General features: G+C 42.1%; 1 protein-coding gene across 4 annotated transcripts in view; it reads left to right on the top strand.

Moving 5' to 3' along the window:
- The first annotated feature begins 120 nt into the window (after window positions 1-120).
- syngap1b (synaptic Ras GTPase activating protein 1b) overlaps window positions 121-15,201 on the top strand; it is a 180,510-nt gene continuing 165,429 nt past the window's right edge. For 2 of the 4 annotated variants that reach the window (XM_058053245.1, XM_058053243.1), the window contains exons 1-2: window positions 121-629; window positions 765-794. In XM_058053245.1, the coding sequence (XP_057909228.1) occupies window positions 608-629; window positions 765-794 (52 nt within the window). In that variant the 5' untranslated portion in view covers window positions 121-607. The remainder of the gene's footprint in view (window positions 630-764; window positions 795-15,201) is intronic. The other 2 variants (XM_058053244.1, XM_058053246.1) reach the window with 1 other exon arrangement.

The following is a 15,201-nucleotide window of genomic DNA, read 5'->3' as shown; positions in this document are numbered from 1 at the left end:
TTGGCTTTTGTTGCTAGCATAACTTGATATAACATTATAACAGTACTCACATCGACACCTGTACATTTACTTCGTGTCACAGCGTTGGACATAAAAAGCCTCGCTGGTGGCTCTTTGTACCTTTAAAGTCGACAACAACTTCCTCTGCGGGGGAGCGCGAGCGCGAGCGCGCGCCCACTTGCATTGGCTTTAAATCTGCGCGCGTCCGTTCATGGCTCCGCCCACTTTCCGCTTTCTCACTCGTGTTTTCCCTCACTAACTCACACGCACGCGCACACACACGCGCACACATCAAGAGTCGCTGCGAATAGACACACACACGCACACACCGCACACACACACACACACACATTCACATTTCTGCATCCTATTTTTTTTAATGCACCGGGAGCCACACGCTTTAGGAGAGCGGTCGTGGATTATGGTGCCATTTTTTGTCTAACGGCGGACTAATGGCATCTTCATCATCCGCTCCCGTAGGAGTACACCGCGTATTTTGTACCCCTTCTCTTCTTTTTATTCATGTCTTAATTTAGCTTCCGGGTTACTTCTGCGCACCGAGATAACCACCGAGACCCGCAGCCCCTCCGTTCAATGCCGTTGGAACATGTCATATGTTCCCATTCAAGGTAAGGCGCAGTACCTTTTCTTGTTTTTAATTTAAATGTGTTTTCTTTTTATCCATGTTGTCATCCTCTCTATCTTTGCTTCATGCTCCCTGAATCTATCCTCCATTCCTATCTTCTGTCTCCCTGACATTACAGCCATGCATTTGAAGGCACCACAGCCGACAGGTGCAGAGTCTCTGTAGAATGAACACACAACACACAACACACAACACACAACACACAACACAAACGCAGTGTATGTCCATGCGGCAATTCTTGCAGTGCATAAAAGTGTGCAGGTCCACTCCTGCAAGTGTTTGTGATGCACCTCCTGGAAAACATTCCATGATATTCCTGGAATCCTGCATTTGAATGAATGACTACGGATCCCCCGTTTCTGTTGCTTTGATATCTCCTAAGCTGTGATGCATTCTGCAACTTTGGAGTACATAAACGGGAAGAATCCTTGCTGGCGTGTGAGCGGGGAGCCAGGCAGCCAAGTGTTGTGGCGAAAGGCAATGTTCCCCTTTTGGTATCATCACACTGCAACTGTGACTAATGCTGGATGTGCTGCAGTGAGCCCCCATCGCCTCCGTGCACGCTGTGGGGGTTTGAGCGTGTGTGTGTGTGGAGAGGATTTGGGAGGAAGCTCCTCCAAGAGTGGACTGGACTGTAGGCGAGGTAAAGTTTTGAGGAGACCGGTGGGTGTCGTGATCGTATGGGAGATTGAATTGAGATTGAACGAGAGAGTGTAGTGATGGAGACGTGATAGTGGGTGGGTTCAGGAGTGGAGGTGTGCGTGGAAGGAAGCTGGATATGCATGAGCAGGCCTCATCCATACAAAACCTGACCCCAGAAGCTTCTCAGGCTTCAGCATGTGTGACCTCGGGGGTCATCAAGTGAGATGAACACTAGAAGAGAGGGATGCTTTTAAAAAAAAAAACATAAAAAAATCCCTCCAAGCAAAGCACGTTACGGCCAAAATGCCCTTTGTGCAAGTGCAGCTATACAAGTTGGTTGCATAATGATGGTGAAAAGCACTGCCACTGTGTGTGTGTGTGTGTGTGTGTGTGTGAGCCCACTCTGGGAATCATTGCCAGGAAATTGTGTGCACAGTGCTGCACCTTCAAACCTGCCAGCGTTGGCACTGAATACTTGCAGTGATCGCATACACTCGTGTGCTGTTTCATTTTCAACATTGTTGTCAGAGCTAAGCGGCGTTTAGTCTCATCCAATTTGTTTTTGCTGTAGAATGTAACCCACAGCGTGCTTGCACGTACATGTTTGGCTTCACGACTGGAGTTGGTGGAATATATGCAGCAGAAGCCCAAATGTCAAACGCCATAGGAAATACCATGTTTTTGTGTGCAGACATTTTACGCTTACGTACGCACTTTATGTTAGGGTCGGCACCGACCCGTTTTACATTTTAATGCAGGGGTCTCAAACACGCGGCCCGCGGGCCAAATGTGGCCCGCAGGACACTAGTTTGAGGCCCCTGCCTTGATATGAAAGTTTAATGTTTAAGTTTGATATGGATGCTGTATGGTATCATGTACCCGGAAAAAATGATTACGTTTGATTCATGTTCATGTTAAAGGTTAAATAACTGTTAATAGTTATCCTCCCTATCCGTGTGGAAGTGGTAAGTTATTGGCTATTTAAGTTGAAAGGAAATAACTCGAAGGCTACCGTTTAGGTGGCTAGCTCTCTAGTTTGCGAGTTAGCATGTGTCTCAAGACCCTGCAGTTGCGCAATATGTTGTAAATAAAAAGAGTATAAATGTGACTATAGTCGTGTTTTGTCATGTGCTTTCTTAACTTTTTATTATTATTATTATATTTATTTATTACTGATTGATTGATTTTCTTTATTCTTGATTTGTTTATTTATTTTGTGCAGAAAAATAAAAATTAAGACATTTGAGAACAGTGGAATGTTTTATCAGCGCTTTTATTGTAGAAAATCGGATATATATAATAAAATATATTTATTTAACGCGCTAGCAAGTCCAACTCAACACAAGACAATGAACCGACAAACAAAGGAATGCGCACCTGAACTAAATAGCAATCACAAATTGAAAACAGGTGCGGGAGAAAGTGTAAAGGAACGGAAAACAGAACAGAACAACAGAGGAAGTGAATACAAAATAAGGGCACGAACAAGGAACAGAGAAAAAGACGAAAATCATGGAAGCTTCAGGGGGTTGTCATTTTGACCGCTTTTCCAGTATACCAGCAGAAAAACAAGGTCCAGACATGTGAGGGGAATTCACTCATTTGATTGGCTGATTTCATATTTACTATTTGGATCATGGAAAGAATGGCAAGAAGTACAGTGAACCAAGATCTGGACCTGTTCTGCTTTTTCATTTCACTTTATACTAAAGTTGTGTTGCTGAAAACAATCACTTTTTATACCTTTTCTTCACATGAATATATATGGGGCAAAATTCACCCCAACACCATACATGTTTCTTTAGTCATTCATACTCAAATGAGAAAATAAATACAACTAATTGATTTAAGAGATATGTTCTATAGCCCTCAGTAATAGCCAGAGGGCTAATAATTTATGAATATGATTCTTTTGAGGTTCATTTGACCATTTTTGGAAATAGAAATGGAGGGGTATAGTGACAAAAAAAGGCCTCCATGCCCACACCAAAAGTATTAAAAGCAACATTTTCATGGATGAGGAAGCCTAAGAACATGCAAACTCCACACAGAGATGGCCGAGGGTGGAATTGAACCCTTGTCTCCTAGCTGTGAGGTTTACGCTAACCACTCGACCACCGTGCCGCCCATGTGTATATATATTTTACAAATATTTCTTCTTGTACATTTTTTTTATTCTTTATTTGCATAATATTTTGTTTGTAATCATAATATTAGAACTTTCTTGTAAACAAATTATGCAAAAATGACAACTTCATACAACTTTATTTGTATTTTATATAAGAGTTTCAGCTAAAATGAAAGGAAAGGTATACAAAACTGTGGTGAGACCAGCCATGTTGTTTGGTCTAGAGACAGGAAGCAGAACTGGAGGTAGCAGAGATGAGGATGCTGAGGTTCTCATTGGGAGTGACCAGGATGGATAGGATCAGGAAGGAGTACATGAGAGGGACATTACATGATAGAGGCCTTGGAGATAAAGTCAGTTATCGGCCAGACTGAGATGGTTGGGAGTGACCAGGATGGATAGGATCAGGAAGGAGTACATCAGAGGGACATTACATGATAGAGGCCTTGGAGATAAAGTCAGTTATGGGCCAGACTGAGATGGTTGGGACATGTCCAGAGGAGAGATAGTGAATATATTGGTAGAAGGATGCTGCTAGGTAGGAGGTGTAGAGTTTTTCCAGGGGGGGGGGGGGGGGATTTGGAACAGCAATATAAATGAAAGCTTTTGTAGTTGTGAGTGTTAGGTGCTAATTATTTTTAATTTGTATTCAAGTACCCGCCACGACACTTGGTGTACCCCTGTGGGTACGCATACGCCACTTTGGGAACGTGGCATTTAGAGAAGTGATTCCCTAAATTTTTTTGCAGCACCCCCCTTTTGGAGAGGAAATTGCTTTCAGTCTCCCCCCAACCCCCACAGTTTTTCAATAAATACAAACAACAAACATAACTCCAATAATGACTGCAGTGGTCACTTTACCAGTTGAAAAATGACCTTGGCGAGTTTCCACGGGTACCAAGAATGGCGCGTGGCCCAGGTGGTCAAAACACCGCGATGCTAAGGGGGGTAGCCGGAATATAAAAAAAGAAAACACGTGCAAGTAGCCAATAGCATAGTTGAATCCTTTGATTGTTTAATATGCGTCCTGCCATGGAAAGACTTTGGACACCCCTGATATTAAAGGATCTTCAGGGCTCTACATTAAAACCAAAAATGACTTGCTCATGGGGAATCCTTAAGGTGAGAACTACAGCAATGTGACAATGTGACATATAAAATACACTCAAAATAATAAGTTAGCATCAAATTAGCTTCTCATGTCTTGGTTACCTTCTTAGGCTTCCTCATCCATGAAAATGTTGCTTTTAATACTTTTGGTGTGGGCATGGAGGCCTTTTTTTGTCACTATACCCCTCCATTTCTATTTCCAAAAATGGTCAAATCAACCTCTAAAGAATCATATTCATAAATTGAAGGTTCTTTTGTTACCTGGCTATTACTGAGGGATATAGAACAATTTGTACCGTTTTGCTGTCCTGTTAAGTTGAAAGGTTGTCGCCTTTTTACTCTGCCATTAGAGCAGGGGCCTCAAACACGCGGCCCGCGGGCCAAATGTGGCCCGCAGGACAGTAGTTGGAGGCCCCTGCCTTGATATGAAAGTTTAATGTTAGTGCGGCCCGCGCAAGTTTGATATGGATGCTGTATGGCAGGGGTGCTCACACTTTTTCAGCATGCGAGCTACTTTTAAAATGAGCGAGTCAAAATGATCTACCCACTACAAAAATGCAAAACATCTATTTCTTTTCAAATGTATTGAGGATTATTTGTACGTACAATGTATGTTGATGTACCTTACATAACCAAATGAGCCAATATTGCAAAACACACATAATTAACTATTAACATTTTTTGTAATTACCTGAGTTTACTTTGATGACTTGCACTGAATTGAACCAGCCAGGGATGCATAGTCCGGACAGTAGCTGCTGATAGCCAGCCTCAAGCACACTTCCAAATGTTTATCAGTCATGGATAATATCCGTATCATAATATCCGTATAATATTCCATATCCGTATGGAAGTCATATGTTTTTTGCCTTTTTACTTGGTCCAGTTTTTGCCTTTTTACTTGGTCCAGCTCCTTCACTCATTTTAGTGACCATAAACTTTAGCGAGGGCTTAAAATCTCGCAATTCGCCGACTAGCTTAGCACTTTGCATCGTTGTTTACGCATGAGCGGTGACCTAAAGGTCAAAATTCAGTTGTCATCTGACTGGTTGTCCTGTATGTCAATCAAGTAACAGGGATGGATGATAGGCTGACATCGTAAGTTCTGCTGCACTTAGAGACGTTGTTTGATTTGATTGGTCGCCCGAAGGGCAACATTCAGTTGTCATCTGAATGGCTGCCCTGTATGTCAATCAAGTGACGGCATTGATGCTGGGATGATATTTTTTTAATGTCACGCCGCGATCGACCAGCGATCGACCAGTACCACCTCCGCGATCGACCGGTAGCTCGCGATCGACTTAATGAGCACCCCTGGTGTATGGTATCATGTACCCAGAAAAAATGATTACGTTTGATTCATGTTCATGTTAAAGGTTAAATAACTGTTAATAGTTATCCTCCCTATCCGTGTGGAAGTGGTAAGTTTTTGGCTATTTAAGTTGAAAGGAAATAACTTGAAGGCTACCGTTTAGGTCGCTAGCTCTCTAGTTTGCGAGTTAGCATGTGTCTCAAGACCCTGCAGTTGCGCAATATGTTGTAAATAAAAAGAGTATAGTTTCATCACTTTTTGCTGTTTTCCTTCACAAGTTGTTGAAGAATTAGACCATGTTGGCAGGGACGCCATGATAGATGTTTTCCTAGTCAAACCATCACTCATTGGTTCATCGCCAACAAGAACGATTCAGGGTGTGGGTAAAACGCCGACTGTGGACTGCGGACCGCGGTCTAAATAAAGGATTCTGATTGGTCCATTTCAAGATTTGCAAGGATTGGTTTGCAAATTAGCACCGGAATTACGCAGTCCGTGTTTTACCAACACCCAACAAGAACCGCTTTCAAAAAAAACTCTTTAACGGGAATATCACTGATTGGATTTACTTGCCCCAATTTAGTTTTAACTTGCCCCGGGCCATCGGTACATCGTTATTGTCCAGCCCTGATCTTTGTCTGCTGTTTTGCAATATGTTCTTAAAAACAGCACCCGTTCTCCTGAGATCTGGTGTGACGTCATGTTATGATATCTGAGGCAAGTTCCTCTCCCGAATGTTGGTTCTTTTCCCCAACGGTTGTTTGACGGCGAGCGCTGGATTCCAGTCCTGCAACACCGGTGACCAAATCCAATAACATCCAATAACATCCATACAGTACGCGGGGAGAACATTTCCTGTACGCGTGGGCGGGGAGGTGTCACATTAGCAAAGTGTGTCGCAGCCTAGAGACCGTTGTTTGAAGTCTTGACTGTTTGATATTCCGGCGTTGTTATTGAAGATACATTTATGAATCACCCTAAGACCACCTCAACATTTTCTGACAACCAAAGCCACTTTCTAGGTCCCTGGTATTGTTGTAACCATGACAACCAAGCTGAGATATTTCCAGTCAAGTCCGTTCTTGAATTAACCCGAGCGGGAAAGTCGGACGTTAGCGATGCTTTTATTTTGGTATGCTTGGTGTTTGTTGGAGCATCTTCAGTGTTGCAAGTTTCTGATGCCTGTTATTGACGAGGAACCATCAATCATGAGTCTATCCACCACACTGCTCCCCTTCCTCGCCATACATTAGGAGCTCCATGGTTACTCCAAGCGATTATGTAACGCAATTGCCGCACGGTGACTCAACATCCAAAGACAAAATATGTGGTAAGATTCTAGTGAGGTGGCGGCGAGAGGAGAATTGATTGGTGATGCGCTTATAAGGGGGGAGGAGAAAGCAAGAGGAGTCATCTCGCCAGGTGCCCACACCGACGAGTGGAGCAGGCGAGCCATTTGCAGTCACGCCAAGTAGCGGCTCGCATGAACAGGCAGGCGGTGGGAGGCGGTGCGGCGGCAGCACAGCGAGGCCTTCCCACTCTGCCTCAGTATCGTCCTTCGCTTATTTCTTGTCTTTGCTCATACTTCCCATCGGTGTCTTTTTCCACCTTCTTTTTTTCTCCTCCTCCTCCGCCGCTGTTGTCGCCCCCACTCATACCGGTCCATCCCCGCGTGCACATGATCCTCTACCCACTCGCCGTCTCGCTTCTTCTTCCTTCCCTCCCTCCTCCGCCTCCATCGATGCAGCATCCGTGTGTGCAGAGGGACGCCTCCATGCTTCCGCGTCCTGCGAAGATGGAAGTGCTTTTATTAGCAGCGCTAATGTCAAGCACGGCCTCAACTCGAGGTCGACTGTTATGCAAAAGAGACTTTTAAAAAAGTACTATGTGTCGCCCCCCCCCTGCAGGAGCGCCCAAAGTGTGGCACTAATTAAAAAAAACATGGAAATATCAGTAAACATTTTAAAAAATAACATTTTCATAGCATTCATTCATTCATTTTCTACCGCTTTTTCCTCACGATGGTCGTGGGGGGTGCTGGAGCCTATCCCAGCTGTCTTGGGGCGAGAGGCGGGGTACACCCTGGACTGGTGGCCAGCCAATCACAGGGCACATATAGACAAACAACCATTCACACTCACATTCATACCTATGGACAATTTGGAGTGGCTAATTAACCTAGCTAGCGCACAGACCTCACAGCTACGAGACCAGGGTTCAATTCCACCCTCGGCCATCTCTGTGTGGAGTTTGCATGTTCTCCCCGTGCATGCGTGGGTTTTCTCCGGGTACTCCGGTTTCCTCCCACATTCCAAAAACATGCTAGGTTAATTAGCCACTCCTAATTGTCCATAGGTATGAATGTGAGTGTGAATGGTTGTTTGTCTATATGTGCCCTGTGATTGGCTGGCGACCAGTCTAGGGTGTACCCCGCCTTACGCCCGAAGACAGCTGGGATAGGCTCCAGCACCCCCCACAACCATCGTGAGGAAAAAGCGTTAGAAAATGAATGAATGAATTAACCTAGCATGTTTTTGGAATGTGGGAGGAAACCGGAGTACCCGGAGAAAACCCACGCATGCACGGGGAGAACATGCAAACTCCACACAGAGATGGCCGAGGGTGGAATTGAACCCTGGTCTCCTAGCTGTGAGGTCTGCGCACTAACCACTCGACCACCGTGCCGCCCGGTGCAGACCAAAGAGTGATAATAGGGAGACACCACGGCCTTGTGCTAAAGCACAGAACTACAACACTCAACTTCCCACAATACAGTTCTTCTTAAAGGGCCAGCTTGGCCTATAACAGCATTTATGCGCTGTAAAAAAAAAAAAAGTGAACCGCTATGAAGTGAATGGAAGCTAGCAGGGTTAGCTTGTTTGGTTGTGTGTGTGTTTGCGTGCGACCGCATCAGGTTTTCCAAAAAAAAAAAAAACAAATTTCCACAATAAAAGCTCTGATAAAACATTCCACTGTTCTCAAATATCTTTTTTATTTTTCTACACAAAATAAGATGAAAAATAAATAAACAAATCAAGAATAAAGAAAATCAATCAATCAGTAATAAATAAATATAATAATAATAATAAAAAGTTAAGAAAGCACATATAGTTGGTGGGGAGACAAATGATTTTTTTCATATTAAAATGAACAAAGCATTATTAGAGCCCTGTAGACATGACAAAACACGACTATAGTCACATTTATACTCTTTTTATTTACAACATATTGCGCAACTGCAGGATCTTGAGACACATGCTAACTCGCAAACTAGAGAGCTAGCCACCTAAACGGTAGCCTTCAAGTTATTTCCTTTCAACTTAAATAGCCAAAAACTTACCACTTCCACACGGATAGGGAGGATAACTATTAACAGTTATTTAACCTTTAACATGAACATGAATCAAACGTAATCATTTTTTCTGGGTACATGATACCATACAGCATCCGTATCAAACTTAAACATTAAACTTTCATATCAAGGCGGGGGCCTCAAACTAGTGTCCTGCGGGCCACATTTGGCCCGCGGGCCGCATGTTTGAGACCCCTGCTTTAAACTGACTCAATAATTTTAGATAATCCACTTCCAATTGTTCCAAAATTGGTCAAAGCGATGCTAATATGCGACCTTGATACCACCAGTGCACTGCAAAGGAACCCTTTGGTTCCTGTCTTCCTCCCATGTGACATGCGGGACTGTCTTCCACCCCTCCACCCACCAGGCCGTGCCAAGAAGCATCATCTGTTAGGCTATTACTGTTCTCCATGTGGGAGATTCATCTCGCATTGAGATCAGTCAAAAACAGAGACCCCATTCGCTGTCCTGCTTTGCTTCATGCGAGCGTTGCGAGCAGTGGCGGAGACCACCCGGTGTGGATCACCGTGGTGGTCACAGGTGGTTTGTTGATTCCCACGCCCGCAGAGATTCCAAAAGCGGTGTTCACGCGTATTTGGTGAGCTGATTGGTAATCAAAGAAGTTCAGACGGCTTAAGCGAGCGGGCAGAATCCCCCTCTCAAAAGTCAGCACTTTTGAATGTCAAAGCAGAATGCACGGTCAGCTTTTTGAAGTTTTCCCAAAGAAGTCAGCCATGTCAGGCTGTTGTCATTCACGTCTTTTATCCTGGCTGCAGATAAGAAGTCAATGGTTCGGTATTAGCCACGTTACATTCTGCGTGCTCAGCAGCGGGCCGAAGAAGCCCATGAATAAGCATGCGGCACGGACGTTCGCTGGCATCTATCTGGCTGCTAGTTCAAGGTCTCTGACATAGATCAATCAATAGCTGACGTTGGCTGGATCGAATGTATACAACACAAATATACAAATATTCAACAATATGAGTTGGAATCTATAGAAGATAGACGGATGTTTTAACGGGGGTGAAGAATGAAAGAATGAAGAATGAAAACATGCAATTACCGCTTTGATATTTTGTGAAAAAAATGCATCTCAGTTATGTCATATAAGTGATAAAGCTTATTATTACTATTAACTCTTTTTTCCCCTCATTTTTGCTGTTGTTGTTTTTACATTTTCCAGATATTTTTTTTAAATTAAATTCATTCATTTCATTTTCTACCGGCGAGAGGTGGGGTACACCCTGGACTGGTGGCCGGCCAATCACAGGGCACATATAGTCAAACAACCATTCACACTCACAGTATTTTTTTTAAATTAAATAATCACAGTAAATGCTCTTGTTGTGATATAATGATTTTATTTTCATAATATAACTTTTTTTTGATAACTTAATTTTACTAAAACAAGTTTATTCTGGTACAATTTTCCTTGTTAGAATCTGACATTCATCTATTTATTTTATTGTAAAAAAAATTGTTGTCTTCTTAAAATAAGACATTTTACTTTAATATTTTGACTTTATTTTCATCAGTTTTTTGGTAATTATTTGTATCTTAATTAGAATCTGACATTTATCTATTTATACACAGTAACACAACTTTCTTCATGTAAATTTTTTTCTTTTAATGTTATGACTTTATTCCCATATTATTATAACTTTTTTGCCAACCCAATTTTCCAAAAAATATTTTATTTTGTTTTGTCATACTGTAATGTTACGACTTCTTTTCTTTAATAATTGATCTTTCCACTACTAAAATGACATTATTTTTACTCATAATCACAAGTTTATTCTAAAAAAAAAATATTTTTTTGTCTTCTTAAGATAAGACATTTTAGTTTAATATTTTGACTTTATTTTCATCAGTTTTTTTCTATTTCTGTTTTTTTTTCTAAATGTTCCACCTTTTTTGGTAATTGTTTGTATCTTAATTACTCCCATTTACACATTTACGACCTTGTTTTTCTAACATTATCACTTTTTCTGCAACATAACTTTGTTTTTCATTTGTTTCTCATAATATCATGATTGAAAAATACATACAAATACAAAATATTTTAAAATACATTTGAACTTTACGCTATAAAAAAAAATTTCTTTACAACTTTTTCTGTTAATTTTTGCCTTTTTGATTTTTCAATGATTGCTGATTTTTCCATGTTTTTTTTAGTTTTCTTGTTACATTATATTTTTAGAATGTGCCACAAGTCACTAAAAAATATCCATTGCCCACAAAAGGCCCCCGGGCCACACTTTTGACACCTCTGCTTTAACCCGTTCATGGAAAATTCACCACATTTTCATACACATTCCAGTTTCAGGCGTAGCACCAAATTCTTGTGAGCTTAAAGACTTTTCACTTTCTCTGCCGGTGACGCTGGCCGCAAATTTACACAGGGCGGGGGTCGGTGTGGAGGGGGGGGGGGGGGTCGTGGGTGTTGCCGGAGCGAGTCGCAACCGTGGATTCCCGCTACACTTGGCTAATTCAATTGTGCGAGAACACTTGACTCGTGCATGGAGAACGCCTCAGGTTTCCATTGATCCTATTCCCAGCAAAAAAAGGATCTGGATGACGAGCCGTGTCCGCTCTCCTTGGCCAATCAGAGCGCTGCCAATGTGGGATAATGATCTGCCTCCGGTTATGGCTGGCTAGTAGGGTTTGCAGCCATGACATCATGCCTCTCTTTGATTGACAATGCTGACATTTTTTACTGCAATGGCCTCAACAGTGTCAACATATGTCACCAGTCTGAATGTTTTAGCCGTGTATAAACACTGTATGTATTTACTGTATGTAAAGCCCAAGTAGTCCATGCAGTACTTCAATTATATCCCTATTTACCGTAAACATTGACAGGTTCAGTGGCAACGCGACATTTCAGGTGTGCAAGCAGCTCAAGGCTATCAAATAAAACCACAGGCGCTAAAAGAACCGCCTCTGAGATCATAAGAAGCAAACATATCCATGCACTAAAAGTTCAGTCGTATACTCGGCCTGCTCCCGTACGCCGCACTGAAATATACCGCATCATTACCTTGTTTAATCAGGCACCTGTAGAGCCGCTCGTTTCCTGCATTTGGCTATTTTTACCTCGTGTGCTTGGACGCATATGCTAGCTTATTAGCTTTCTTCTGCTGGGTTGGATGTTGGCTTCAGGCTGAGATGCTTTCGTCAGTCCCTTTAGTGGAGGGAGGGGGGGGTCCCGATACCAACATGCGTCCCTACAGCAGGGGTGTCCAAACTTTTTCCAGCGAGGGCCACACAGTGGAAAATAAATGGTAATGGTAATGGTAATGGTAATGGTAATGGTAATGGTAATGGTAATGGTAATGGTAATGCTAATGGTTTTATTTCATTTGAACATGCATCAGATTCCAATTGAGTGCATCCCATAATCAGTTCCCAGTTCCACATGTCCAAAAGGAGTAGGAAGAAGCAAAGCTTATTAAATCCTACCCCTCCATCTGGTACTTTTACAATCACTAACTGTTACATTTGTTCACTTCCTGCTTTCCATAATACAGTTTAAGGTTTTTTTTTTTTTTTTTTTTTTTTAACCCTTAGATACATAAGTGGGTCAAAAATGACCCAGTCAGGTTGTTTTCTTGAAATATCTTTGTAATGAAAAATTGTTATCATTTCATATTCCAGGTATTCCTCAAAAATCATATTTTTGATATCATGCCGTTCACATTTTTAACTTACGTTTTATACATTTTATGAAATTGTAGTTTTTGTGTTACTACCCCAACCTTCCATAAGTGGGTCAAAAATGACCCGGTCAGGTTGTTTTCTTCAAATATCTTCGTAAAGAAAAATTGTTATCATTTCATATTCCAGGTATTCCTCAAAAATCCTATTTTTGATATCATGCCATTGACATTTTTAACTTCCCTTTATGCAACACACAATGGATCCTCCCATTTTCTATTGTTGTACGGGGTCATTTTCTTTTTCAAAGATGTAAAAAAGTGAAAAATGAAGATATTTCTAACATGAAATCATTCTTGTGTGGTCCTAAATATAATACTAAATATCATACAAGTGATTATTCCTAACCAAAATGGCAACATTGTCATAAAAAGGCATTGATTCTAGTATGGGTGATTTTTGACCCCCTTATGGAAGAGTGGAGGGTCCAGTCACTCGTGCATCTAAGGGTTAATAATGTACCTCGTAGCGAAGTACTGGGTGATATGATCATCCAATGCCATAATGTGTACCATAGTGCGTGTCAATATAGTGATATATATAGCACATCATGACTGGTTCAAGACTCTTCATCCTTGGATTTAGCAAACATCAACTGCTTGTATTGTTTCTTGAATTGGCTCATCGTTGTGCATTGTTTGATTTCAAGTATTGGATGACATTTTTAGCTAATTGCTTATTTTTAGCCTTATGCATTATTTTAGCTGTTTGAAGATGAACTATATCAGCAAGTTGAAGTATTTGTCATTTTACAAATAAGGAGTTAGTATGTTCTCTGTAGGCGGCATTATGAATTATCCTTACTGACCTTTTTTGTAGTACTTTTTGCAGTACTGCCGTTAAGATAATGCCGTTTATAGAAAGATGAATCTTACTGTGTTCAGTGTTTACATTTCAATAAATATTTGTTTCAACTTGAGACCTGTAGTATTTGTTATCATTGTCATTTTTTCATGTAAATTGATAAATTGAGGGAGCAAAAGCAGAATCGGCCATCGGCTAAGGTTCAAATCCCTACTTTGGAGAGATGTGGGAGCAGTAAGTCTGCACTATAGCGCTTCTTGGAGACACACACAAAGATAGCATATTAACATTAAAGCTACACACACACACACACACACACACACACACACACACACACACAAAACGAACGACTAAAAGGCAGATTTGAGCCTGCATGTCTGCATCCAACCTGTGCAGGACTGGCAACCTGCCCGCTCTGCTGCCATCTGCGCAAGGCATGCTGGGATTGGCTGTAGCACGAGGTGGGCGGGGAAGGATGAGGTGGGCGACATGCGTGATGCATCTTGCCTCTCATTCACGTATCCAAGCGACCGGACTGATTTTGTAGCCTTTTAGTGGAGCATTAGACTTGTAATATTATGAGGGCCTCTCGGCCCAAGACAGCTGGGATAGGCTCCAGCACCATAGCGACCTTCGTGAGGATAAACGGTAGAAAATGAATGAATGAATTTTATATATATATATATATATATATGCTGCACAGCGGTGGAGTGGTTAGCGCGCAGACCTCACAGCTAGGAGACCCGAGTTCAATTCCACCCTCGGCCATCTCTGTGTGGAGTTTGCATGTTCTCCCCGTGCATGCGTGGGTTTTCTCCGGGTACTCCGGTTTCCTCCCACATTCCAAAAACATGCTAGGTTAATTAGCCACTCCAAATTGTCCATAGGTATGAATGTGAGTGTGAATGGTTGTTTGTCTATATGTGCCCTGGGATTGGCTGGCCACCAGTCCAGGGTGCACCCCGCCTCTCGCCCGAAGACAGCTTGGATAGGTTCCAGCATCCCCCACGACCCTTGTGAGGATAAGTGGTAGAAAATGAATGAATGAATATTTCAATATATGTCTATTCGTACAAGCTAAAGATGCTACGATCAATCAGCCACCAATCAGTATCGGCCGATTTTCATGAAAAATCACAAAATGCCGATACCTATGGCTTGCAATGTTGTATCATGCAGCCAAACATAAAGCATAAAGCACTAACCAAAAAACACTGCAGGCAAAAAAAAAGTATTGCATGTACTTCCAGGTAATGCTAAAAGCCAGACAACAGAAATACGAAAACAAGTTACCGAGCACAGCGAAAGGGATTGTAGCATGAGGACGCTTGAGGGACGATCTGGCAAAGATCAGCACTGACTGCCATACTTAAGAAGCTCAGATGTTAATTGGCAGCAGGTACTTACGTATGCCTCATGGCTGTCACGGTGTGATCGTCATTCAGACGGCAGCTAACGCAGCTATGTGGCCAACACTCCCTCGTATG

This window comes from Doryrhamphus excisus, chromosome 17, assembly GCF_030265055.1.
Source record: "Doryrhamphus excisus isolate RoL2022-K1 chromosome 17, RoL_Dexc_1.0, whole genome shotgun sequence".
Lineage (NCBI taxonomy): Eukaryota > Metazoa > Chordata > Actinopteri > Syngnathiformes > Syngnathidae > Doryrhamphus > Doryrhamphus excisus.
Note: the sequence above shows the minus strand (reverse complement) of the source record. Positions and strands in the feature narration are given on the sequence as shown.